The 26,748-nt window shown below is 40.3% G+C and overlaps 2 protein-coding genes across 4 annotated transcripts in view; one reads left to right on the top strand and one right to left on the bottom strand.

Moving 5' to 3' along the window:
* Positions 1-3,423, top strand: part of DMXL2 (Dmx like 2) — a 52,927-nt gene extending 49,504 nt beyond the window's left edge. For both annotated transcript variants that reach the window (XM_063347470.1, XM_063347468.1), the window contains 3 exons: positions 520-572; positions 1,706-1,923; positions 3,054-3,423. In XM_063347470.1, the coding sequence (XP_063203540.1) occupies positions 520-572; positions 1,706-1,923; positions 3,054-3,263 (481 nt within the window). In that variant the 3' untranslated portion in view covers positions 3,264-3,423. The remainder of the gene's footprint in view (positions 1-519; positions 573-1,705; positions 1,924-3,053) is intronic.
* A 2,462-nt stretch (positions 3,424-5,885) lies between these two features.
* Positions 5,886-26,625, bottom strand: GLDN (gliomedin). Of its 2 annotated transcripts, none has more exons than XM_063347471.1 (10): positions 26,320-26,625; positions 21,353-21,404; positions 19,197-19,214; positions 17,848-17,955; positions 17,379-17,525; positions 16,568-16,687; positions 11,626-11,706; positions 11,419-11,544; positions 10,547-10,697; positions 5,886-7,146 (listed from the first exon to the last, which is right to left on the bottom strand). In XM_063347471.1, exons 1-10 carry the CDS (start codon positions 26,614-26,616, stop codon positions 6,687-6,689), a joined length of 1,560 nt encoding a protein of 519 aa, XP_063203541.1. In that variant the 5' UTR covers positions 26,617-26,625; the 3' UTR covers positions 5,886-6,686. The 2 variants fall into 2 exon arrangements, with proteins under 2 accessions (XP_063203541.1, XP_063203542.1); XM_063347472.1 differs by having other exon boundaries at positions 26,374-26,625.
* Positions 26,626-26,748: the final 123 nt, after the last annotated feature.

Here is a 26,748-nt window from a genome sequence, read left to right as displayed (position 1 = left end):
GCTACCTATTCATCTCCATTAACTTGCTGGCTCTTGTGCTTACATGTGTGGCTGATGTTTTAAGGCTTTGTTACAGCTTGAACTTGCCAGATGATTTCTTTGACCATCATTCCTTCAGCCACTTGTTTCCCAAATTTAGTTTTTGTGAGGAGTGGTCAACAGTTAAACAGGTTTTTTTTCAAGGTGTATTCGAAACGCAACTAGTTTTACATAACACTGTTGCTGGGAGGAGAAATATGTTCAGCAAAGGCAAGATAATTCTTTTTCTCTGGAAAGAACAACTTCTGTAATTTCTTGATACAACCTAGGATTTAGTTTCACTAAGAAGCATAAAAAAGCATAGAAAGAATTAAAGCTTTTAACTCTTTGCACATGCTCTCCAATGACTGCAGAGAGTCAAGAACTCCTTGTTCAGTTCTACCTGCCAGGCTTTGACATAAAATGTGAACGCTTTCTGAGTCACATCACCCCAGGAATCACTTAGCAACAGGCCATAATGACTTTTTTTTCCCCCCTCAGAAATGTGTGCCTCTGGGACACTTTGGTTTCATCTGGTAACAGTCTTATACATGGTAAGTATCGCAGTGAAAATTAAACTTCTACTTCTTATTGACTAAGGCAATACAGCATGTGTGTGCATTTGGGGCAAGGGGAAGAATTTGCAGTGGGGGACTGGTGTAAATACGTGTTGCACACTAATGCATGCACCAGAGCCGAGACTATAGAGTCTCTGGCATGATGTTAATCTGCTCTCGATAGAGGAAAGTATGAAGAATGAACGTCATATACAAAGCTAGGTTTGTGAGTATTAATAAAGTCTGAAATATTTCAATACGGTCCTTAAAAAAAATAATTAACAGTTGACTAATGAAGGCTGCATTATGGAACTCTTATGTGAATGCAGGCTTTCACTTAAACTAGCACTGACTTAATATATCCAGTACTCTGCTGAAGCACAGAGGGAAGGACAACCGTAGGTAGCAGAAGCAGCTCCTTCTGTCTCCTGCCCTTGTCTTTTCAGCACTTGGACTGGATTACTTAAAAAGATGTTTGTGTCTATTTGACCAAGGTCAATAATTTAATCTTTATGTAACAAACTAAAGCAAAAGTCTATCTTGTTGCACTATGAAAGAAAAATACGTACAAATCCACATATAATAACCTGGGCTTTTAAAAGATTGTAAACATCTACAAACAACTGCAGTACTTGAATAAGCAACAGGTACATTCTGAGATCCCTATTTTAAAACTAGCACATTGCACAGAAGTTCACCCTTATTGTAAAGAAATCGTGTTATGGCTCCTATGAAAAATAGGTTAGGAAATTAGAAAATACTACTACATAACTATAAGGTAATTATTATTTACTTTGATTTTTCTAGTTCAGCTATATTATTTTCTTTCTAACTCAGGAATTTAATTGAACTTAATATGGTGAACTTTATATCTTCTCAATTTTTTAAATTCAGTTATGTGCCTGTATTCTAAAATAAATTAGACTGCACATCATGCTTTCTTGTGCATTAGATCTATGTAGCTCTTACAGAGCAAAAAGCTGTCCGCTGATATGACGTTGCCCATACAAATGAATGTATCTGTCAAGTTAGAAAATATTCAGATAACAATTTCTAGAAGAAATGCATTTTAAGATCAAAAGGTACTTACAGTTTCAAGTCTATTAAATTCTGGCATCCTCCTTCTTCAGCCTTCACTTGTCACGATCACGGTGCCACAGTACTTCAGTACGCACCTAAACATCAGCTGCTCATTTCTGGAGGCAGGAAGGGATATATCTGCGTCTTTGACATCAGACAGAGGCAAATCCTTTACACCTTCCAAGCACATGAATCAGCCGTTAAGGCCCTTGCACTGGATCCTTCTGAGGACTATTTTGTTACAGGCTCAGCGGAAGGTAACATGAAGGTAAGGTATCGGAGGAGCCGAGTTGTAGAGGGGAGTATTTAGCTGAAGTAATGCATTGACATATGTTGATCAGCATGCTGTAAATAGCCAGATGAACGCAGTAACAAAACAAAAACCCAAAAGCCCAAACCTACACTTGATATGCAGGATGCTTGCCTTACATGTATAACATAAACTTCAATATCCTAATATCCTTCCTAAAACAAGTAGGTTTTGTTCTCCGCTAAAGAAGACTAAACAGTCTTTTTAAAGTTGTGTGACTGAATTTTAAGTGCATAAAGCAAAGTGCATGACTCCAAAACCTTAACTTTTTTTTTTTTTCTCTTAAAATGTTCTGGTTTTGCCTTTGGATGTTTCTCTTTGTAATACAGCGGGCGCTCAGTAACTTACACATTGTGTAAAGTTTCTGTAGCACCAGAGTGGTTTTTCTCTTGGTGCTGTAGCCCCAGACAGATACTGAGATGTCATAGTATTAAGAAACAAAAAAAACCAAACCAAACCAAAAAACCCCAAAAAAACCAACCCAACAAAAACGAACAAAAAAAACCCCCATAAATACAGTTTTAAAGGGTGCATTTCCTGAATACGAAAGGAAGGAAATACAAGAATATGGTAAAGAGAAGGAGAATACAGTTTCTTTCCTTTTACCTGGGCTGCAACTGTTTAATAGGTGCTTTCTGTGCCTCCACACGCTTCGTGGCCTGGTCTTGATGAGGACAGAGCAGGGAGCTCAGCCAGCCGTACCACCACTCTGCAGGCTTTCTAATTATGCAGCTTATTCTCTGCAGCGTTTCTTAGCAGAAAAGCATTTCCACCTGCTGGAAAGCTGACAATACCAGCTTGGATAAAAATGCACCCTGGCCATTTCTGCAGGTTGCTGGGGGGAAGCTGGGAGAGGCACTAGCTTCAGCCTGCTGGGTAACCAGCTGGCCCGCGTTAAGGTAGCCTTATGCTTCATCAGGAGCCTCTCAAGATTCTTGGACTTGTTGTAATTGTTGTTAATAGACAACAAAAAATACCCTTTATCTTTGCTGAATAAGGTTTAAAACAGGCAGGAATCTGAAACATTAGGAAAAAATACAAATCCTAATTTTAATCTCCTTTTGTTATTTGTCATTCTTTTGATACAGGTGTGGAGGCTGACTGGCTATAATTTAATTCACTCATTTAAAAATGAACATGCTAAGCAGTCCATTTTCAGAAACATCGGTGCTGGTGTCACCCAGATTGAAACTGTGCAAGGGAATCGTATCTTCTCCTGTGGAGCAGATGGCACACTGAAAATGAGGGTTCTTCCCAATGCTTTCAATGTACCTTCGGGCATTTTTGACATTCTGTAGTGTTATGTGAGCTAAGCCTGGGTTTCTATAAATGTCCCTTTAAGTAGCTAAAATCACGGTGATACGCAACTGTGGGAAGGAGACATTCTGTTTCCTTTCAGAGCAGTTACTGCAGCATTAAGTATTATGGGGAAAAAAGATTAAAAAAAAAAATACTTTTACAACAGGTGTATTTTGAGTATGCCCCTAGGGATCACTGGGGTGGAAATGCATGTAGGGTATTGTAAAAGCAAAGACTTAAACCCAGTGCAGTCAGTCGCAGGTGGGGTTACTGCTCAGTAACCCCCGAGCTGCATTTAGTAGGTGTATTGTAAAGATTCTGACGATTGTCAGTCACTTAACAAGCACTGTGGCTCTACAAGTCAGTAAGCATTTCTGATGTGATTCTGATTATTTTTATTCCACTTTTCCCACTAATTGAAGCATGTGTACAACTTCTCATTGTAAAATAGTTTAGTTTTAATTAAGGGTACTCAGTGTATTTGATTTTCGCAAGAAAGTGTAATGGATGCAAATGCCGTGGAACATGTGCAATCAAGAACGTACTGAGACATGTATCGTTTTATGCTGAGATATTATTTTTCCCAGTTAGTATTAATACACAGTTGATACTGTAACTTGCACATCAACACATTTTTAAATGCGATGTTTTTTAATTTGCACACTATTTTCCTTTCTTTCTGACAGCTATGTTTTCTACTGGAAACCTGCCTTTACTTTAGGAATGTATCGTAAGCACTAAATGTTTGTAGTGAAGACATCCATGATTCTAGTCAGCTTTTAGTTTTGAAATTCATTTGTCCAGGAAATACTTCATTAAATGAAGCTGTTAAGAGAATACCAATGGAACGTATAATGCCACATTTCAGATGAATGTCAGGCTTTATGTGGCCAGCTAGTAAATAGTGGATAAAACTGGTAATTAAATTATTACCACAGTATATTGTATAAACTATGCAGAGTTCAATATTGTTTGCTTGTAATATAACTAGCTACTGTTGTCAGATGTATTTTTCTGTTGTAAACAAAAACCATGTTCTTAAGAGACTGGAACGGATGTCTGCGTATTTAAATGTTAACAAACTGTCTTATTCCTCCAATGAAAATTTTGATGTCTGTGCTGTATTGTAAAATATACTAGAACAAAAAGCACCTTTCTCCAAAGGTGATTTTAAATTGCAGGCTGTGAAGTATGGGAAGTATGAAAAGAAAGACGAGTAAATGTCATTGTTTAGTTTTCCCTTTGTAAGTTAAATAAATTACTTTTATTTCGTGGAACAGTCCATTCCAGAACTCTCCTTTACATTTAAAGATTTAACTAAACCTCCAGTAGAGTGACTGGATGGTATCTGAGCTAGCTTTAACTTGACCTCAGACTGTACTGAGATAAAAAGGATTAGCTGTTTGCACTTTATTTTCAGCTGTCCTAGAAAAGCATAAGGTTAACAGAACTTAGTTCTTCTCCAACAAAGGCACCTGCAAGAAACGCAGCCTGGTTCTGTCACTGAGACAAGAGGCAGAATTTGGTGGCCTGCCTTCTCCAAGAGGTTGAGCTGAGTGGCTCAACAATGACGTTCAGAAATTTAACATAATTTAAGGAAGGCATGTGATCTAGAACCTGTCACATCTGGTATGAACTGTATTTGCCCAAGTATATAGCCGAGCTTTTTTTTTTTTTAGCCAAAAAGTCTATTTTAGTACCATAATTCAATTTAAAAAAGAAAGCAACAACCAAAAACCCCATGAAAAAGCCCACCAACCAAAAGAAACCCCACAAAAGTCAAAAGAAGCCCACGTACACAAACTGGAGCTCTGGACTGTGAAGTTTTGCACTTTACAGGTATAGACAGAATTCTTGGTATACGAGTTTTCATGTATATACTGGTTCAAAGTATTAATTACACATTTTTGTTTCCCTCTGCATCTCTCTCCATAGCACGCAAGGCCTGAACCCTGGCCGTAGCGAAAGCAGCAAGTATATGCTGAGAAGAGAGGATGCAGCCCAGGCCCAGCCGTCACCGTGTCACACACAGAAGCTTTAGCTGCAACACAGGGATTTTTCCAGCACATCTGCTAGACAAGGTTCTGCAGCACAGACATGCCCAAACTCACTAATCCCCGTGATGGTGCCTGGATGTCACACGGGTATTAAACAGCTCAGTGCAGTTCAGGGTTTAAGTGATACTTTGCTTCTAAACGTTTGGATGAGTTCCATGAACTTTAACAATATCACTTAGAAATTCAGGTAGGGGTTTTCTGAGAGTGTGATTTTTGAATACAGATACACAAAGCAGCAGTAGGGATTTATGTTTCAATGTTGAATTTAGAAATCTGAAATAAAAATCAGAACAAAATTAAAATCAAAAAACTCCTATTATTTCTCTCAAAAATTGGAATGTGAGTGGGCAATCTCTGAATTAACAACAAATGAAGTCACCAAGCACTATGATGAATACATGCATTCCTGCTCCAGATTTCATTTTTCTAAGAATAGCAGCAAAAAAGTATACCCTTCATTTTAGGATTCCATTTGTATGGATGAACGTGGGAAAAATTTTTTTTAGACATATACCTTACTATAATTAAGTATAGTTAGAAGCAAGTTGTAGTGGTATAGTTTACATGGCGGTGGGGGGCAAGGAAGCATCTGTAGCAACACAAGCAACTCAAACTGTTAAAAAGGGAATTTTAATCATAAATTTTACATCTTCAATTTTATACCTTGTTACTTTTCTTCCCACACTCCATTCACTAAACACAATTTCGTATCTATTCAATATTTAATAATGCCATTATTCCCATTTTCCAAGTACTTCGGCTGGATTTTCCTTTTTATTTCACTGGACTTGTCAAATTTGAAGCTTTATGCCTTTTTTTTTTTTCTATTTAAACAACTATTTCCATCCCATTTATTTTTAACAGCTGTGTATCTTTGTCCAGAAAAATGTTCACAGAAAATCAGTGGAAAGTATTAAGTGAAAATGACAAAGGTATTTGTACACAAAAGTTCATTATTTAGACATTTATACTAGACCATAATCACTGACTAGAAAATGACTGCAGATAAGATGATTGCAACTGAAAGTTATAAATAGTCTCTGCTGAGCATATAACCATGGAATAATCAACGTACATTAGATATAATTATTGGCTGAATATCAGGGGAAAAACAAAAGCAAGTCTGTGCTAACTGTGTGCCAGCTGCAATATTCAACAGCTATTCTTTTAAAAGACGAGAATGGCCTATATAATTGAAGTGTGTTTGTACAAAGGCCCCTGATCTCCCTTTTATGCACGCTCACAAACCACCATCGGTGAACAGAAAGTTATACCAAGTGAGGAGACCCCCGTGTGTATAGCGTATAGCTTTAAATAATCTATTTAGTCAAACGTGGCTGCCATACATGACATTTTAAAATACATTCATCTGCCAAAACGTACAGGGTATACCATTAAGCTCCCGTTCTCCCACGTATACAAATTCTTATCTCTTAGGCTGTATGAAAGCATAGCAAGAACAGACTGTGAAGACCGTAACTCAAACCTTGCATCAATCTGCTTCTCTTTCAATAAATCAAAAGCAAAACTTACTGTCATATCCTTAGTATCGGTGACATACATAATGCCACACGCTATGAACGCATTACCAGCCTTGGACTTCGGATACGTAGTATTGATATGCCGAATGACTGAAAATGTCTCTTCATCAACACGTGCTACTATTATATTTTCATCAGTGCTTGAGGCATATATAATCCAAAGACCTTTCTCATCCACTGCTACGTTGAAATATGTCTTCGAGTTAGAAAAGAGGTAGTTACGACCATGATATAAGGCATTTTCAATTAGCAGTGTGCCCAACGATGCTTTATCGAGCCCGAGTCTGAAATGAGATAAAGTAAGTATTCAGTATGCTGCGTTAAAAATTCATTTGTGTACACACCGGTTGGTTGAATCAATTCAGAGCGCGTTACTGATAAATCATTGTTGAAAATACTCGAGTTCAAGGAGCATTCTAATGTCTTTTAAAATGAAGTATTACACTCAAAGCACCTTCCAAAACACCAGGAGAAAATTCCAAGGTAATAACCAGCCTAAAAGATGCCCAAGAGCATGAACTCCCTTTGGTAGGTTTCACTTTATTTAGTCTATGAGCTTTATTATCACTAGGATGAAAGAGGCAACTAAAAAGAATGGGTATGAAAAAGAATTCGATACCAGGTGAAGGCCCAAACTTGGGAAATAAAATCTGTACAGAAGTTTGCTTTCTACTAGGTGGGAACTAAAGGCAGAAAATGTGATTCACCAAACCAGCGTGAATTCTGGGCAGGTTCACCTAGTCTTAGAGTTCCTCTTTTGAAAACAGTTCAGATAATGCAGTGATTTGCTCAAGCAAACATCAAAGGAATAAAAATTGTACTTCTGCAGAGCCAAAACGCTGACCTCATGCTGGCCTCCAACAGGACAGCCTGAATGTCTCATCTCTGATGTATAAAATTGTTTTTATTCCTTGAAATTCCTTAATAGGAAGATAATCTGAGGACAGCGGCATTGAGCAGCTACACTGAGTTCCTCTAGTAGTTTAAGAGGGTAATCAGCTACTATCAAGACACATTTGCAGTGAGCATTTAATCACTGAAAAATGCAGTGCTTTAGCAAAGGCAGAGAGAGGATGCTTTATCCTTTTAAGTAATGCCTTCTGTAATGAAGCACATTGCATTGTCTGACTTTCATCTACCTGTAGAGCTCCACGTTCCTCAAATAAAGCAAAAACATTACTCAATACAGTTACAAAAGATTTCTGAAAAAAACAGGCTTAATGACAGGAACTTTTCAGATCGAGGAACAATAGAAGAAAAAATACTGGAAGAATAATTTTTCTGTGGAAGCGGCGTTGACAGCCTATAGTGGAAAAATCATCCTAAGAAAAGTCAAGAATGACTAACTAGATGGTTCCCCTCGGCTTTTGTAAAACTCATGTCTGCAGCAACTCCCTATTCCAGCAGCACGTATGTGCAATAGAAAAAGGCTTCAAGGCTGGAGGTTTCTGAGAAACATGTATCAACCCAGTTAATCTGGTTAGCTGCTTCACATTTGTAAATAACCTCATGCAAGGGCTAGAAGGACAGCCCTTAGCAGGAACAGTCACAGAGAAATGCAGATTTTCTTCTGGATTTATTTTCTATAAAGAGACAACAAGATAAAAAGCATCTCAAGATTCATTAGAAACATGACAGATCTGCAACACAGAACACCCTGTCTTTTCCTCTTTTATTTGAAAATCCTGCTCTGAAGGGAGCAGAAAAGTGAGGTTTCACTCATGAAGGTTCTCTTCCACTCCTCCAGTCAAGGGCAGTCTAGCCTCAAACTCCCGTTGGTTCAGAGATTCCTTAATCTTTTGGCACCTTGGGGTAAATGAGGAGATATAGTGTAATATTTTCATCAACTGCAGGGGACTCAAGCTACAAACACTTCTCTGATCATGCAGATGAACAAAGTTAACCAAAAATAACAGGTGAGAACAAAACACCCATCAGAACAAAACATCCTTTGTTACAAAAAAAAGGAAGGATGAAGCAATCAATGTCAGGGATCTGACCATCATGAGAAAACCTGCCAAATGTCAGACAAACCTAGTTTTACCAGCTTTTAAATATGACTGGAAACTCCTTTTAAATATTTTTTTCAACATTTGCAAAACAAACCAACCAGGTGCTCATCTGTTCTTTCTATTAAATCCATACAAAACTCCCAGAAGCTCTTCTGCAGCCCAAAACCAAGGACTGCCACGGAATTCATAGTGCCTCATCCTATCTGTGCTGAAGGTAAATAATCCTGGAGTGAATAACTGAACAGAAAGGCCATCTCTCAGCAGCTTTAGAGAGGTTTTGAAAATTCAACGAATAGTTTGCGTTCATCTGTACGTGAAGGCGTTTCCCAACTAACGGCGCCCAAGCAAAGGCATGGAACCTCTGTCCTATCACACTGTATTGCTTACACAGAAGATGGTTTTTTACAGATGTATAAACAAAAAGCCCCAAAGATATTTAAAGGAGGTTGCCAAAAAGTGGGCTTGTCTTTGACAGAATAAACATTATAGAATCCAAGCAGCTTGCTCACATTCCTTGGCATCCAAATGAATATAGGAAGGCAGCACTCACACCTGCTTGGGACTAGACATCAAAGTACGGTACAGTAACGTTCTTGGCTCTAACATCAGAGTCGTGTAAGAGGACTTGAAAGCAGATGCAGTCTTGCACTTGCCCTTGGCCTGTCTTTCTTTGGCTCTTCCCACAAGATGAGATTTTGTTTTTGATTTGTATTGTCTGTCTCTGTCCTCGGTAGAAGCTGAAGAAATAGAGATGTAATTCCCAGGTCCAATTCAGGGAGATACACTGGGGGAACTGTAGGAGCTTCTTATTACAAGGAAATCAGACAGCAGAGCCACCCCTCCACAACGGAATGTGCAATCCACCAGGTCGCCATGTCCTCAGCTGGTGCCCGAGTGCACTCCTCTGCACCAGCAGCATTAACTCAACCCCTGCCGGCTCAGACCAGTGCAAGGCACCTGCACCAGCCCAGCAAGAAGCTGTAGAAAGCCAAGTTCCACATGTAGGCTACAATCATTTAACCACTCATCTGGGTCCCCCAAAATGCAGCTGAACCAATTCTTACTCTGATGCAGGTGGATACACAGCTTTTTTTTTTTTTTTAATCAAATACTTTTTTCTGACCTCCAGATTCCTTAGTCAGTTCCCTTTTCTTTCTCACAATTACGAACACAGCAAAGAATCCAAGCGCAACAACACCCACAGCAATGTAACGTATAACAGAAACCTGCTGGACCCCAGGATCAACAAAAGAAAAATCTCTTGTCACCTCTGCACTTGGTGTCTTGTTAATCTGGAGGCCCAGTTGTCCTATCACGTACTAAACTGCTCACGTTCGCCGCTTGGACACAGAGCTGAGCAATGCTCAAAGAACTGACGGACACGGCAGAGTAATGGACCTGGACTACCCTCCCCGCTCCTCTCCTCCCACAGCATCTGCACACGCTGATGGAAGGCCGGTGGCCCACATTCCAGTTACAGATTGGAAAAAATTAGTTGTTCTACAAATTCTGAACCATTCCTCCATTCTTCCTATTCTAGGTAGGACCAAAAAGATATATAAAATGGTACAAGGAAAGTGCTCTGCTTTTCCCAGGTTGACCTCTGTCACTCTAACCCATTGCTCCTTCTTCCACAACATCACTTGCCTTAAGCCAGCTGTGTTTGACTTACTTCAGAATGACATTGGTTCCTCCCTTTTGATAGTACAGGTAGTTGTTTTGTACTGCATGACCACATCCATAAAAGAATCCTGTGATGTTAATGATCCTGTAGCTGTCATTCAGCAAGGCATTGGAATTCTCATATTCTTTTATAGAGTTTCCTAAACGAAGGGGAAAACATGAAAAAAGGACTATCATTTGGCTCATCTAATTTTGAAATCTCTACCCTAAAATTCAATCTCTAATAAAAGTCAATCTCAATCAAATATCTGACAGACAACAATTGTATTTGCGTTTTCAATAGTGATTCAACTTGCTAGAACATGATAAAATAATCCACAAACACCCCAAAAAATCTATAGAGGTGTTCAAGGGCCTGCTTCCCACTGACCTGACGGGCCCTAATTCTGAACATAATTGGTAAATATACAGAAACTATTTCCTTTTTCCACATAGATCCTGGAAATTTTCCTGCACTAAATGTAGTTCATGGAGCATCTGATTCGTTTTCATGCCTGGCTAAATGAAAAGGCAAAAATTCTAGCTACAATTGAGGGAAGTAAAGCCATAGGAAACTGCTGAAAGAAAAGAATAAAAAGGCATGAACAACAGCCATTTAAACCTGGATTAGTTAAAAAACCTAAAATCCTCAAACTATTTTCAAAATCGGATGTTGTCTCTGAAAATGTCTAAAGATACTACAAATATCTATAACCATATGTACAGTCAAGTGTTATACAGGTAATATGGAAAATATTCTGAAACAGATGTGGGTAAAACACCCATCATACGTGATTAGAAATCCTAGTTTATGTTGAAGGAATTAAGAAAGCGCTGTTAGCGTAACAACTCATTTTTGATCAGTGACTAGGACTAGCGTACCTGAAAAGTGCATGGTAAGCCAAATCCTTTCATCGCTTATATTTGCAGGTTCCCGCATCCAAGTTCCAAACGTTTGCTGTACACTGACAAAGTGAACAGGACTTCCTACAGATGTTATGACACATTCTAATAGAGAAAAAGCACATGTCCATCATCTGTGACATTAAAACAGTAAGTCGCAGTTAGTCACGCTCTGTAGCAGGTTACCGGCTTTTTTTGAAGGAACAGAGGTTCTGTCTTCAGCTTTTCCAGCCAGGGTATCATCATTCGGTACAGCACACGTGTCACCTAGAGTTCAGAGAGAAAGGGTAACACGTGTCATTTTTCCATATTTGATGTGACAGATGTGCACATCAGTGACACCACTAAAATAAAGGAATGACAACTGGGATTTTGTTTCATCTGGGGGAAAAAAGCTTAGGTTGGTCTGGTCAAAAATTGAGATTAAAAAAACTTGCTCTCACTTCTACCCAGGAAATGAAGTGTTTGGGCTGGTTTGTCTCCTTAAAATTGTCAGGCTGACAGTCAACGTTGAGGAGTAACTAATTTTGCTCAACAGATTCAATTCCTTAGCCGTGAATTTCGGAGTAGCTGCTTAGAAAGACAGGGTTGTCCCTTTCCTTAGATAACGTCAGACAGCTGAGATAGCTGGCAGCTGGCTGACTTAGCAGTAATACCAAAAATGGTTTCTTGGGAATGAGTGATGGCTACACTCAAAAGCTTCATGCCCAAATCCCCGTACCCCAGCAGCGGGGGTGCATCCTGCAGGCAACACTGCAACTTTTGCTTAAACTGTTAATGCCCGAGACAGTAACAAAGCACTGGCGCATGCACTGAGCACATAACGCGTAAGAATGCGGGTCAGTCACCCATGGCATTAAAGAAGGAATACGAAAGACTAAGGGAAATCCCACTGTATTCCTTACACACAGAGAAATGGTTCACATCAGAAACAAATGTGGAAACATCTTTCTAGAAACATTTTTCCAGAAACATTTTTCCCCACCCCTCAACTATCAAAGAGTAACTGGTTGGGTTTTCTCTTAGCATTTACTGTTAAAACAATGCCTGAATGAAAATACTTATGGACCTTTTTCTATAAACCCAGATGCCTCTTCTGCCTTTAAAATAATGTGACACGTTTCATTTTGCTTAGAATGAATAGTGAGAGAGAACAGTTCTCAGCTCTTTGCTGAAGGCATCCTGATTTCATTGTAGCCTTGTTTTCTCATTCCATTCTTAACTTTCATCTCCTTACGCATTTCACGCTGCTTGACATGCAGGCTGCAAATTCTTTTGCACATGCATTTTAATTGTTGCCTTCCAATATATTTCTAGGATTTACAGGCTTGTGATGTAGTTTAAATGAGACAGACAGTAAAACTATGAAATAACTATAAAGTAACGCTGAAAGGGTAGTGTGACGTTCAGGAAAAAAAGGGCAGATTATACTGCGTTGTTGTTTTCTCCTTCAGGTTATATCCTCTCTCTGTTCACGCAGAAGAAAACTAGTCCCAGATAGAGGAAGAACACCACGTGTTCCTCCCACCCATTTATCCAGGACATTTGGTGATATGACTTTAAAAGTTTGTAAGTGTCACAGCGGATCTCCAAAATAAGGCACAAACAGTCAGCACAACCACAGGAAGGTGAAAGCCGATAGCAATCCGTCTAGATCCCTTTCCAGCTTCTGATCTCAAAATATCTCAAAAAAGGAATCCACACGCAGAAGTTATAAGCTGCACAATGCACAAGTTCATTTTCTTGTGCTGAGTCCAATAGATAGAGTTAACTGAATGAGCAGTTCCCCATACAGTAGTTTATCTAAGACTATAGAATAGTCAAGGACTGGGTCAGTGTTTGTAATGAAGCCGAGTGCGCTATTTGGATTTGAGAATATTTGCAATGTTTTCTGAGAACTTGCAGGTGCCTGAAACAGAAAGCAACTAACATTAAAAATACAGAGACTCTCACGTGGAATTTTCACTGCTTTCTTTCCATCAAAAAAAGATAAGTAACCTACTATTCTGATCATAAAATATTCTGGCTGAGAGTTCGTGGAGTTTACAAGACATTAAAACCATTGATCCGGTTTGTCTGGAGAGGGTGGGAAGGATGGAGCGAGGGACTGTGGAGCAGGGATGTTTTGTTTCCTTCAGGATCAGCTAACTACCACTGAGGAAAAATACACCTGAGATTCCAACTAATTATTCTCTTCTCTTCCAGAAATAAAGTCTTACCCCATTCAAAATTGAGTTTAGAGAAACCATGCTTGTATTCTTATGTAATAAGTTAATTACAGTTGTAAATCAGCATGCGTATTCTCTCTTCTTCAAAGGAATATGAATATTTAATTACAAAAGCTGCTTTATACTTTGCATTTTGGTGATAAGATCTCACAGCCCACTGACTCATAAAACATAAATGCTCATTGAGGAAGATCTCCTCTCTTTGCAGAGTTATTTGCGTATAACTCCCATTTGCACTCTGGGATTTAAAACCCCTCAGAAATCCATCAGACAGCTTACCCTCCAAAGCACTTCAGTCTGTTTCAACACTTGAGAAGAGGCTACCTGAGTAAACGGTCCAATTCTATCTTGGATAACAGTCGATGCATTTCTGAATTTCAAACAGGATGAGATTTCTGCCCCAGCTGCCTACTTTCCATTCTAAGGAGGCTCTTTGGGCTCTGTTCTAACACTTCAATACTCAGCATCTCCTGATTGAGGTTCTTACATGCTACCACAATTACAATTACATGCTATATTAAAAATAAGAGGCAGAAGTAATTGATATATGTTCCACTCGGTATTAAATATCCTCTGGCTAACAGCATTTATAATAATAATAAAAAAGTGTTTTTCATCTCAGCAAACTGTGCAGAATGGCGGTGACATAAAAACTTATCACCCCATTAATTCGTCCCAGATCTGCAGGGGTAGCAACAGCCACTGAAAGCCACAACCATCCGGAATGCAACACCATCCAGGGGTAAAGGGCAAGGACAGACAGATCCAGTATGTAGATCCAAACCCAAAAGTTTGCTTCCTTTCTCAAGCTGGAGTAAGCCAGAAATACGATGTAGCTTCTCTTTGCTTTCCATAATCAGTTAATAGCTTGAACCAAAGTTTTCGACTTATCACTATTCCACAATGTTTGTAGAACCCCATGGCCTGAGCAGCCAAACCACCAGCTCCTCTCGTCTTCTACCGCTAATTCTTCACTGGCCAAAAAAAAAAAAAAAAAAAAAAAGGCTCTCCTCTTCCAGTATGTAGAGATGATTTGAAATGCAAGCCTCAAAACCAGTATGTTTTTGGAGGGAGAGCTTTCAGGAATGTATGATAACATTTTTGGCCAGAAGTTTCAAAAGTCCAGCAACTTCAGACTTTTCATCTTGAAATTGTTTTAAAACACGTCTGCTGGTTTTCACGACAAGATGAGTAAGAACATCCTTGATTTCCAAGCACCAGCCTTCCCAACTGCAACCATTCTTCCCCCTCAATGTGCCCAAAGTGGCATTTAGAAGCATTAGAAAAATCAAACCCTCATTTTATACTTCTAATTCAAAACAGAATTGTTCACAGCGTTAGAGAGATCAAAGATTACAGAAATTACATTTTCTTTTCAATGTTGCTGAAAATAAAGTTGATTACAAAAGTTGCAAATGCTTTCAGAGAGTCTCAATGTCCCTGTTAACCTCTCAGAAGCTATTCCCACTCAAACATGCAAAAAGAAATTCAAGCCTATCTGAAAAATCCAGTTTAAAATGAAATTTTTCTATGATAAATACTAACATCTGTAAAAACACAGTAAGAACTGTGCGTACTATAGAAGGGTTTTAGAACATTAATATAGTCTTTGCTATCACATTGACACCAACACTTTCTTCCACAAAGTATTTAGCTACTATTAATATATTTAAATCCATATAAACTTCAGGCATGGAAGAATATGCTCAGTACACTATATCTGCCAATGTATTTACAACATACTGTTCAAGACAGCAGACTACTTCCAACCAGTCACCTGCGGGAGGAGGAGGTACGTGCCAACTAACCTTCTCCAGATGGGCTCCACACAGCGGAGACAGCATTTTACTCACTAAAACACACGCACAGGCACATGCACACACAAACGCAGATTTTATCTGAGGCACAGTTTTAATCTATTTGAGAAAAAGATTTTCTAAAACACGGATAGAAGTTGTGATGTGAAACACTGACGTTATTTTTCCAACAACACACAGTATCAAGTGCAATCCATGAGTATTTACTGGTATCCAGCACGCCTGAAAATCACACCAGAGATATCTCATGACAAACTCTTAATTATGTCAGCACTCTAATCAGTGATTTTATTAAAAAAAAAAAAAAAAAAGCGCGTAGCAGCTGCTACACTTCAGCATACAGCCTATGACCTGGCAGTCTGGATACTCATATTTTGGTTCTAACAGTAGCTGATGTGAAATCTGCAGCCCCAGTTTGAAGAGAATCTACTCTGTCTTTAATTTTTCCTTTCTTAATATTAGCCATATATCTCACCAACACAGCTACAGTAAAGGAAATAAAAGGGACTTGTGATCCAGCTGTCATTCAGGATACAATAATGACAAACAGCAACAATGGAAAAAGAACTCAAGATCACCTTGCTCCCAAACTTACATATTCCAATGGACTCAAAGTCTCAGAGAATCCTTTTGTATTCCTCCAGCTTTTAAAAGTCTTTGCTAGTTCAAGCTTGCTTCAGTTCTGCCAATGACCAGGTAATTTTGTTTTGTAGAATACAGTGAAATGTTGCCTGATTAACAGGTGTTCTATTTACATGTAAAATTAAAGTTCAGCATTTAAAATCTAAAACTTTCAATTACATTTCTCTTACTTTCCAAATATACCCCACCTAGCAGAAAATAACGTGTGTAAATACTTTGCCTGAGCATTAGCATAGCACAATTAAAAGGCTAACGATATACTGCAGATAGCTTGCTGCCTTTCCCAGATCATATTTCAGCAAAACACCTTAGCACATGCTCACCTTTAAGTTTGTGCAGTTTTACTGATGCCAGCAAAATGAAACACATGCTTATGGTTTTGTGAGACTTGGAGCCATGGCTTTAATCTTCAACCTGTTCATAATTCTAGAAAGAACTAACCTGTGCATTTGCTGCTGTATATCTTCTCCTGAAGCTTTGCTTTAACTTTACGTTTTCCTGGGGGCCCCGGGGGTCCAGGTGGTCCAGGGGGCCCTGGCGGTCCAGGTTCACCTTTTGCACCTATGTACAAAACAGAGTACGACGTCGCAGGCCCTGCAGGCAACCTGCAGAGAACTGCACGTGCCCACGGGATGGACTTTGACAGATCTCTAAAACAGCCTCTCTCTTCTGAAGAGGTTTCTGCCTACAGAAATACGGTGCAATAAACTCAGTGGGATGCTGTTTGTCAGAAGGTGAACAAGACGGAACTTCACAAGTTGAAGGACATCAATGCAATTTATCTGTCTGGATTATAGGCACATTAGAGAGTTATAAAGCACTGTTGTCTTTTACTTACTGTATTCTAAGACCTCAACTTCAGATGCTACAGTGCCATAATTGTACACGGCTTATATTTGTGGCTGCTTCATGTATTCCTGAGTGGAAATCTGCCCCTCATTTTCTAACAGAAAAATAAAACTACACTGCAAGAAAGTGCAGGAGGAGGTCAACTGTCTGGAAGTGTACTGGACAGAGTGGAATTCACGTACACCTCAACCCAAAGCCCAAGCAGAGAAGATTTTGTGAAGACTTGCATTAAAAAGAGAACATAATCTCCTGGGCAGAGCGATACTCAAACTTCACTGTGGATGACATGGTTATGCTGGTTGGTCCTGCTCCTGCAGATCCCATTCATGCCTCAGAAGCAGAGTATATATTTCTTTGTCAAGGTCACTGTTGCGAAAGAGCTCCTGAGAGCACTTCTTCCTACCTTCTAATATCACATCGTTGCTTGCATCCCCCTTTTCACCCTTGGCTCCTCTCGCACCTTTTCCTCCTGGCATCCCATCCTTGCCAGGTAAACCCATTTCTCCAGGTTCTCCTTTCTGTCCTTGATCACCTTTTGGTCCTGGAACACCTAGAAATAAAAAGCATTTTCGTACCAAGAACAACTGTTGCAGTATTAAGTAGCAATCAACACATTTTTTTTTAATACAAAATGTATTCACTCTACTTGTTTTGTTCACCTGTATTTAACTGGGTAGCTATAATTTATTTCTGATATTTGCAATATTCTGTAGCGTATATATACCATCTTGTGTAGAATTCTGTAACATGCAACTTTGTAAATACTGAAACCCTTCTCCCTGTACAAAGACCTAGAAGTAGCTACATCTGAATAAACAGTAAGAAAGGATTTCTTCTTTAAACACACCCCCACACCCAAAAAGAAAAATTACCTATTTTTCCTCTTTTTCCATTTATTCCTGGTTCTCCCTTTTGTCCTGGTATACCTGGGACTCCATCTGATCCATTGTAGCCAGGCAGTCCATCAAGTCCAGGAGGCCCTGAACAAACCAAACAGCGTAACTGAATTTTCACTGTTAAACACAATTTATCCTTAAATCTACCATACTTACATATAGTGTGTTTTATATATATATATATGTATATTCCTTAGACATACCAAGTCCTCTAATTGGCCATTATGTTCTCCATGTGAATAGAATATCTTCCTTAAAACAAAACAACACAACAAAAAAAAAAACACCCCACTGCTACAACCAAAACACCAACAAAAAACCCACCACCAAACCAAACCAAACAATACAAACAAAAAATACCCACCCACAACAAACAAACAAAAAAGTATGGGTTTTGATAGGGTACACTAAGTAGGGTGCACTAGGTACGGTGCCGGTTTGCCCTGGCCTTAGCGTAAGAAAACCGGACGAAATGAATACTGCATGCATTTTGCATCAAGGCCAGCGCAGACCAGCCTTTTGGGTTCCAGCTGAAGGACAAACACTGCAGAACCCATCCTGTTTCTGAATTTGACAGGGGCTATAACACCTTCCACAAGCCACAAAAGCTTTAATGCTGCGTATAATGTGGCCAGACTCATCTAACAGGAAAAGCATTTACCTACTTGTCCAGAGCACTGCAGTGCCAAACCACGTTTGGTTGATAGAGAAGGTATGGCTCCCTCTTTGTCGCTATTTGAAACCCCACAAACAAAAAGTACCCGATACTTTTCTGATACAGAGAATTATTCTAAGCAGACCCACAGCTAAAGCACTGGAAGAGAAAGGAAGTGACCGTTCGTATAGCCTAGCAACCACACGAGTGAGAACCGAGAGAGAGAATTAAATAAGAAAGGAGGAAAGTTGATGGGGGAGGTGGGAGGGGGGAATCAGTAACCAACATTTTTAAAGAGATGTTTTAAGTGTTAAAATTATAATATCAGGTTACTTGGGAGGTTTTTTATATATATACTCATCTCTTCAGCTAAATGCTACTTAAACACTCTTAATTCCATTTGGTTTTGATCAACTAGATTTTAGCAAATGCGAAACTATTCTATTCCCTCCACTAGAAAAGTATGATGTCTAAAACCTCCCCCCTCAGAAGGGGCACAAGTTGACCTAAATACAAAAATTATGAAGGCAGGCAGTCATTCAACCCTCCCTCATTCCAATTAGCAAAGGAAGACTATTCCATAAAAGACACATTTCTACATTTCAACATTTTGTACCGGCAGCTGTTTCAATTACCCAAAAACGTTACGGCAATTGTCCAAGCATCTTACCTGGGGGACCTGGGGGGCCTACAAGAACAAGCAAAAGAAAGAAGAAATGATGAGTTAAACCTGGCAAGAAGACAAAAAGCAATTCCAAATTGAATTGATTAACACTAGATCAGAACAGTAACAGGGGAGGAAAGCCCCTAAAATTTAAAATTAACACCTACAGATTTAACTGCTTTGTATTATACATAACAAGGCACGTAAGAATCACTACATTTCTTTTATGTAAGCACTCTCCAAGATCCTGTTATAGTAGAAGACTAGCCTTGCAATACTGATGAAGTCACAATTAAAAATCCTGTTGAAAGTACACACAAAAACACATGCTACACTTCTCTGGGCTTTATGGATATTTCATTGCAGTTCAGGGTTCAGACTATTTAAAATAGGAAAAGAAGAAAAGTCTTGTCATTCCTATTAACTACACCTAAATCACAATCGGGCTTTTCACGTGTAATTGTTCTCCAGACTGGACCCAGCTCCCCACAGAACGCGGCTGGTGTAACAGAAATGGCATTTGCTTCAGTTATTCAGCTACACGTAACACAATAAAGTCTGTCTCGCTCTCTCTGACTTAGGTCAAGTGTAGGGCCGTAACGAGAAGAGAGCATAGCAGGCAAGAGTAAAGCAAGAGTAAGCCAGAAAATGTTTCTCTAATAAGATTTATCTTATGTGATCCCCAATACACATTTTATAAAACAAAAAAAACCAACAAACAAACAAAAAAAAAACCAAACCACAAAACCAAAACACCACAAAAACCAAACAGGAGAAGCAGGTTAGGAGAACACAAAGATAGGTGGTAGTTGCAATTAAAGAATCAAATTAGTTCTGTGAACGTTTTTATCCAGCCAACAAAGTACTGTCTTGTTTCAACAAAACTCTCTACAATAGAAAATAACAGTAATTACCAGATTTCCCTAAAGATGACAATTTTCAGCATTAATTAGAAAGCATTATGAGTAAAGTGAAAACCATTTTATAATACCATTACAGCAATTATCCCTTTTAATCAGTACAGGCAGTGACATCAGTTAACATCTTCCTGCCAGTTTTCCAGTAAATGACCTTTTTTTTTCCACACTACAATGTTACTTCCATTAGTGCATTCAATTACTTCCTCATCTCAAAACCTGAGGATCTGGGTTCTCCTTGCATAAGCACAAGATAAATAAGAAAGGTGCTTGAAAAGTAGCAAATGTCACATAGCAGAGAAAGGCAGTAATAGAGACAAAATTTGATAGCGTCAAGAGAGCAAAAAGGTGCAGAAGACACCAAATAGCACGAATTCAGAAGTCTGGAGCCCAAAGAAACACTTTCAGGTTGTCTGTGGTTCAGCCCCAGCTGCAATCAGAGCCAATCTACAGTTTCAGAAGTAGTGCCTAAAATCTGTGTGCACCAGGGTAATTCTCATTGGTGTTGAAGTCAGTTGAGCCAAATGGACCTTACAGCCATTTGAAAATACAAGACTGACAGCAAGTGAAGCATTTTCTTAAACTCATAAAAAGTGGCTTATTTCTTATTTTCTCATTTCCAAAAAGAACACGTGACTCTGTGTCATAGACTTCAAAGCTGGACCGTAGCCGTTAAATTTGCTACGACCTGACATTTTCTTCAGCAAATCAAATAGAAATGTCTCACATCATCTCTTGTCCCAGGCACCAGCTGTTCCAGCTCCCCACCGGTAACACGTGAAACCCACCGTCCTGTTACCGTGATCCAAGGCAGGGGGGACAAACACGCTGCTCATCGAAGTCCCGCTGCTCCACAGCGGTTACAACAGCGGAAGCAAGGTTCTACACCCTCTAAGTTCATCATGTTAGCCTTGAAGTGTGGGGACACACAGAGAAATAGCAAGACTAAACCTCAACTAGTATTTGAAACGCCCAAGTCTACAAGATTTCCTTATGAAAATGGGAAAGAAATAGCTCAGAAAAGAAAGTAACATCAACTGAGCTCCAGCATTTATAGTAAGTAGGTATAGGTAAGTCCCAGAGCAACACCTATTATCTTTTTTAAATAAATAACTCAATTGATATGTAATTCTGATAAACAGCATAGTTCTTTGACGAAGTCATTGACCTCAACTTCTTTTAAAACATTGTAATTCTCTATTCCTGAAGGTAACGTAGGTGTAACGCGTAAGGCAATGAACATACCTGTTAAGCATACCCCTTTTGTGCTGTTACATAAATCCACCATCACTCGCACCTAATGTTGCAAAGAAAGTAAAGTTGAAAACAACACGTGCCATAAAAGTATCTAGTTTACTTTGCCTACAGAAATTATTCCAAAAATAAGGATACAACTGTCCACTCTGTGCTTATACGAATAAACTATTTAGAACTCCTTTAACACTGTGACAACATCCATCTTTTCACGGCAGTGATTCTCTCACAGGAATCTGTCCAATATACCTCATTTTAAACCTTACTGAAAATAAGAAAATATCGGGCAGCCAACTCCACACATCATCTAGACATTAAAGTTCACACGTTACTGTAAAACACGTGTGGTTGTCCATGCATTGACTCCGTCAGTAGAAGGTATTAAGAGGCAACATCAGCTAATAAAAACTACATTCAATTCTATTTTATATTCTTATCAAGTGACAGAAACTTTTCAAACATAGCATATCCACTGAGAAAGATGACCTGTGTTCCAAGTAAGCGATTTCTTTTCTTAGAATAACCAAGATCTGCAAATCTAGAATGGACCTTTGTCCATTCAAAATACTTCATCCCAACATACCAATCCCAAATCCTGACTTCATAAAAATCAAGCTGGAAGAGACATTCATACAGATGCTTTTAATCTAGAGTAGACTAAAATTTATGAATTAAAAAGTCATCTTTACAAAATACATGGGGTTTGGCTGGGCAAACATTCATGTCACATGTCCTGCATGCCAAGAGTCCACACTAAAATGTTTCGCAACTCATCAAAACATCCAGCAGAAATAAGAATATTATGAACATGAGCACTGGAAGTGCCTCAACTCTTTATGGGAAAATCTAATGTTTATAGTCAGAAAAGAAAAAGATTATTATTTCAGGGCTGTGCAATATATGATAATTTATGACCACATTTACCCAGAGTTGCACATGTATTTGCACATTTGTACAGTTACTCTACTTACAAATACCGGAATGCACTAGTCCCAAAAGACAGAAGAAGTGCAAGTTAATCTGAAAGGCAGACCGATGTTTAATCCTAGCAAGGTTATTTGCCGCCATCAATCTTTATTTTTAAAATTAATGCATCACTAGCTTCAAGTGACAAATCTTACAGACTCAAATAAAGGACAATTATTTTGATGGCAAGTATTCCTTTGCTGCAAAATCAAACTATATTTGACTATGGATTTCAATTCTGCCAGATACATACCGAGAATTTACTGGATTGCAGACTGTACTGGAACAGCTCTTCTATTTAGAAGTTTTAGACTCAATTTAAATTGGCTGAGAAGAACTAACTGGTTTTGAATACCAGAATTTGCTTGTTCTCTTTCCCCTCGCACCTCTCAAAAACACTTGGCTTCTACCTTGTAATTTGTAAAATACACATTATCCGTGTGTGCTCTAATTCAAACTGCATTTTAAACTAAATGGTTTTGTTGAGGTTGCTGAAGTGATTACAACCTGCTTTGGGGCCCTCTAATTAGCTCAGCAGCATTATTTTTACCGATCCCTGCAATTCAGGTGACAATTAAAAAACACGGCCCTCAAGCAGGGGGCACCCAGCCTACAGCAGAACCTCCAGCTTAGCTACGGAAGATGGGTACGTCAGTCATCCAACCAGCCAGCATCACCTCTGCCACGGAGAAAAGCTACAGATAAAAGTATCTTATTTAAAGGCTAAAAGCTTAGTTTTCTCATGAAGAGAGGGTGAAAAAAGAAAAAAAAAAAAAAAGACAACTTAAACTATGGGGCCACTACTCAGATAATTAGATGTCCATAAACCACCACTTCTTGCGCTGTTTTACATCGCACTTTCAAACTTACTGCTGACAAACTTATTGGAGCGTTAGCCTCGCCAGCCTTTCTACAGCAGCGGATTTGCCAATTTCCTATATTTATTCTCTTATAAGATAAATATATATATGTATATAAATATAGAAATAAATAAACAAAAGGCACGGAACCAAAAATATACTCACGCTATTAAAGGTAAAATATGATTTTTGATGCCCAAAGTTATTTCAAAGAAATCTGTGCCTCCACCACAGGAGAGACCCTGCTCAGGCAAAGCCTCCATTGAGAGCCCACCTTCAACAGCGGCTGGGACATGGCTCTAAGGCCCACCAATGCCGCAGGGATCGTCTTCCCACCCGTAAGGAGCTTTGTCTCACCCTACAGAAGTGTTCAGGGCTTCGCATTAGTGGGAGTTCGACACAAAATACAGAACTGAAGGGGTGGGAGGGGGACGCTTGAAAATTTTTCTACGGACTTTTTCCCCTTGAGCAAGCGGGTCTGCGCACAGCGACACATGCTTCTGAGCAGCAGCCAGAATGAAAAACCATTTGACGGGCACGCTGCAAGAACAAAAAGGCACAAAAAAAGCCTCAAGCAACTCCCTGCAGGATACACAGATTTAAATGAAGCACGCGGCACACGGCAATACTCACGGCCATGATTTAGACGGAGGAGCAGCACAAGTGAACAGTCTTTCCCCACGCTGTTACAATACACACCGTGTCACTCGGTGCTATTTGGAGAGGGCAATAAAATTCATTTAATCCATACATGCTACCCCACGACAGCAGAGAAGCATATTGAACTGCCGCTGTCGACATGACCCACGCAGCCAACTGCCATTGAAGCCTGAGCACCCAGCAGTAAGTGGCATTAACAGCGCTCAGCCCCTGTCAGGATCTGAATCTTTCCTCTGGATAATTTTATTTGTGGATCCCTTTGACTCAAAGAAAGGATTCATAGTGGATGGAACACAATGGGCTATGCTGCCAAACGCAAAGATGATTTCTTAAAAGAAACAGGACGAAGCTTTGACTAAACGTTTTGATGAAAAGCTTAGGTACCGCGCACAGAAGTATTTCACTGGGGCAGCAAATTTTTCAACATTGCCTGATCCAAAAAGATCTAAAGAAAACATACTGGTTCTTTACAAATTTTTTTGGTATATGTTTCTAGAAAGTCATTTAAGTTTTCACATTTGAAATAGTCCTCTTCAGTAACAGTAACTTGAGCATTATGGTTCAAAAAATAATCGTTTACATTCCACTTTGACCTAAAATGATGTATCATTTCTTTTCTGAATTGACAAAGAGCTGAAATGTGTATTACTGATATTATTTTTAAGACCATTTTGAGTACAAAACCAGATGATTTTAAGACTTCAGGAAATTAAATGCTCCCATAAGATGCACATAGTCCAGTGAAAAATGTTGCTAGTTTGGTAAGTGTAATTAGAAACTAGAACCAAATATCCAGTACCTTTCAGTTTTGCCTCTCAATAAAAAAGACATTCTTCGGATTGCAGATTTCTTGTTCTGCAAATTCTAAACTCAAAGCACAAGGACTTAAATAGCCTTAGGTAAAAGTAATAATTATTTATTCTAAAACCCCAAAAACCTGCATTATCAAATCTCTATGCTACAAACACCTGTGCTCTACAATCTCATTAGCTCTAATATTACTGGAGATGTTAGCACTGTTAAATCATCACTGCAATGGTATATTAACAAAAATGCCAGCAGAACATCGCTGAAAAGGTATTTTCTGTAAGTAATTTTTTATACCAGTAATATCAGTTACATCAGTAACAGCTTGAGTCAGCCTTTCCTGCTTTTTGGGGGGCCTAGGCTCACAATCCTTACTGGGACAGAACTTGCGCTACGTTTCCCTCAATGGGTAATATTTTTCTTGCGTTTCTTCTGACTGAGAACTTAAAAGCTTTTCAATCTATTCGAAGTTTTTCGACTGTATGACCTGTATAGTTTTTCAACCGCATGACCTAGTTCCTCCCGAGCAAGGCTAATCTTCTCACTGAAGTGCAAAAAACTACGCAGTTTTGCCAGAGAAAGGACATACAGCTCTCCTCTTCTGACCCGTCAGAAACTGCCTTACATTTAACACTTAATGAAAGGCCACGGATCAATTCCAAAGAAATATGATGGTAAAGTAACAACCAGCACCTCATGCTGGGGTGCTGAGGAGCAGAAAACATGGTTGGGGGGATGCCCATTAGTGGTGCAGAGATTTAATAATCTGAAATCTTGGAAACTGGAAGGCTGACTTTTTACTGTAACTAAGTTTTTGAAGTTTCATTAAATCCATGCTACTACAAATGACTCCATTTGCCTATGTGACTATCATTTTAACAGTTTAATCATAACCTGTAGGCTACGTGGCCCATGGACTCTCAAGACCTCAGATAACCTCCTCTCTTCAATCTGGAAAAAAGACGACTGAGGGGGGATCTTATCAACACTTATAAATACTTAAAGGGTGGGTGTCAGGAGGATGGGGACAGGCTCTTTTCAGTGGTGCCCGGGGACAGGACAAGAGGCAATGGGCACAAACTTGAACATAGGAAGTTCCACCTAAACATGAGGAGGAACTTCTTTCCTGTGAGGGTGTCAGAGCCCTGGCACAGGCTGCCCAGAGAGGTGGTGGAGTCTCCGTCTCTGGAGACATTCAAAACCCGCCTGGACGCGTTCCTGTGCCACCTGCTCTGGGTGACCCTGCTCTGGCAGGGGGTTGGACTAGATGATCTCCAGAGGTCCCTTCCAACCCTATGATTCTATGAACAGCAGGCAACTGCTGTTTCTTAGGTACCATATTCAGTAGGCACCTACTGAAAGCATCCTGTAGGTATTTTTGCTCAACACAAACCCTGCAGCAGCAGGAATGGGCCAGACCTGGCACCGCAGCTGCCAGCATGCCACGTCCAGCAGACTCTTCAGGCCGAAGCTGGGACCAGCCTCAGCTCCGCTGTCCCCAAAGCCCCCAGCCCCGGTGGCACCGAAGGGTGTCGTTGCCGGGTCCCCTCCCTCCCACCCGCGCCCCGGCTCTGCGCAGGCCCCCTCCGGGACACCCCCGCCGCTGCCCCGGCCCCAGCGGGAGCCTTTCGCGGGCAGTGCCCGCAGAGGGCAGCGCCGCCCTACCGGCACCATGGAGTAGGTCAGCAGCATCAGCATCTCCTCGTTCTCGGCGCGCACCTCTCCGCGGCCGCGCTCCCCGCGCCGGCTCCGCTTGCTGCGGGCGGGGGGAGCCGGGCCGGGCCCGAGGGGAGCGGGGTGGCCCGGCGGGTCCCGCAGGTCGCCGTTGGCCACCTCCAGCTGCCGCAGCGCCGCCCCCAGCTGCCGCCACTGCGCCAGGAGGAAGAGGGTGCCGGCGGCGCTGAGCGCCGAGAGCAGCCCCAGGGCGGCCAGCAGGCACGGCAGCGCCCGCCCGCCCGCCATCGCCGCCGGCAGCCCAGCGGCGAGCGGGGAGGGATTTATGTCCCCCCCTCCGGGGGCCGTGGGACGCCGGCGGGGCGGAGGGGAGTGGCGGCGGGACCGGGCCGGGGGCGAGGGCAGGGAGCGCGGCCCGGG

This window comes from Chroicocephalus ridibundus, chromosome 9 (assembly GCF_963924245.1).
Source record: "Chroicocephalus ridibundus chromosome 9, bChrRid1.1, whole genome shotgun sequence".
NCBI classification, from domain to species: domain Eukaryota; kingdom Metazoa; phylum Chordata; class Aves; order Charadriiformes; family Laridae; genus Chroicocephalus; species Chroicocephalus ridibundus.
This window is presented reverse-complemented; position numbering and strand designations above follow the sequence as displayed.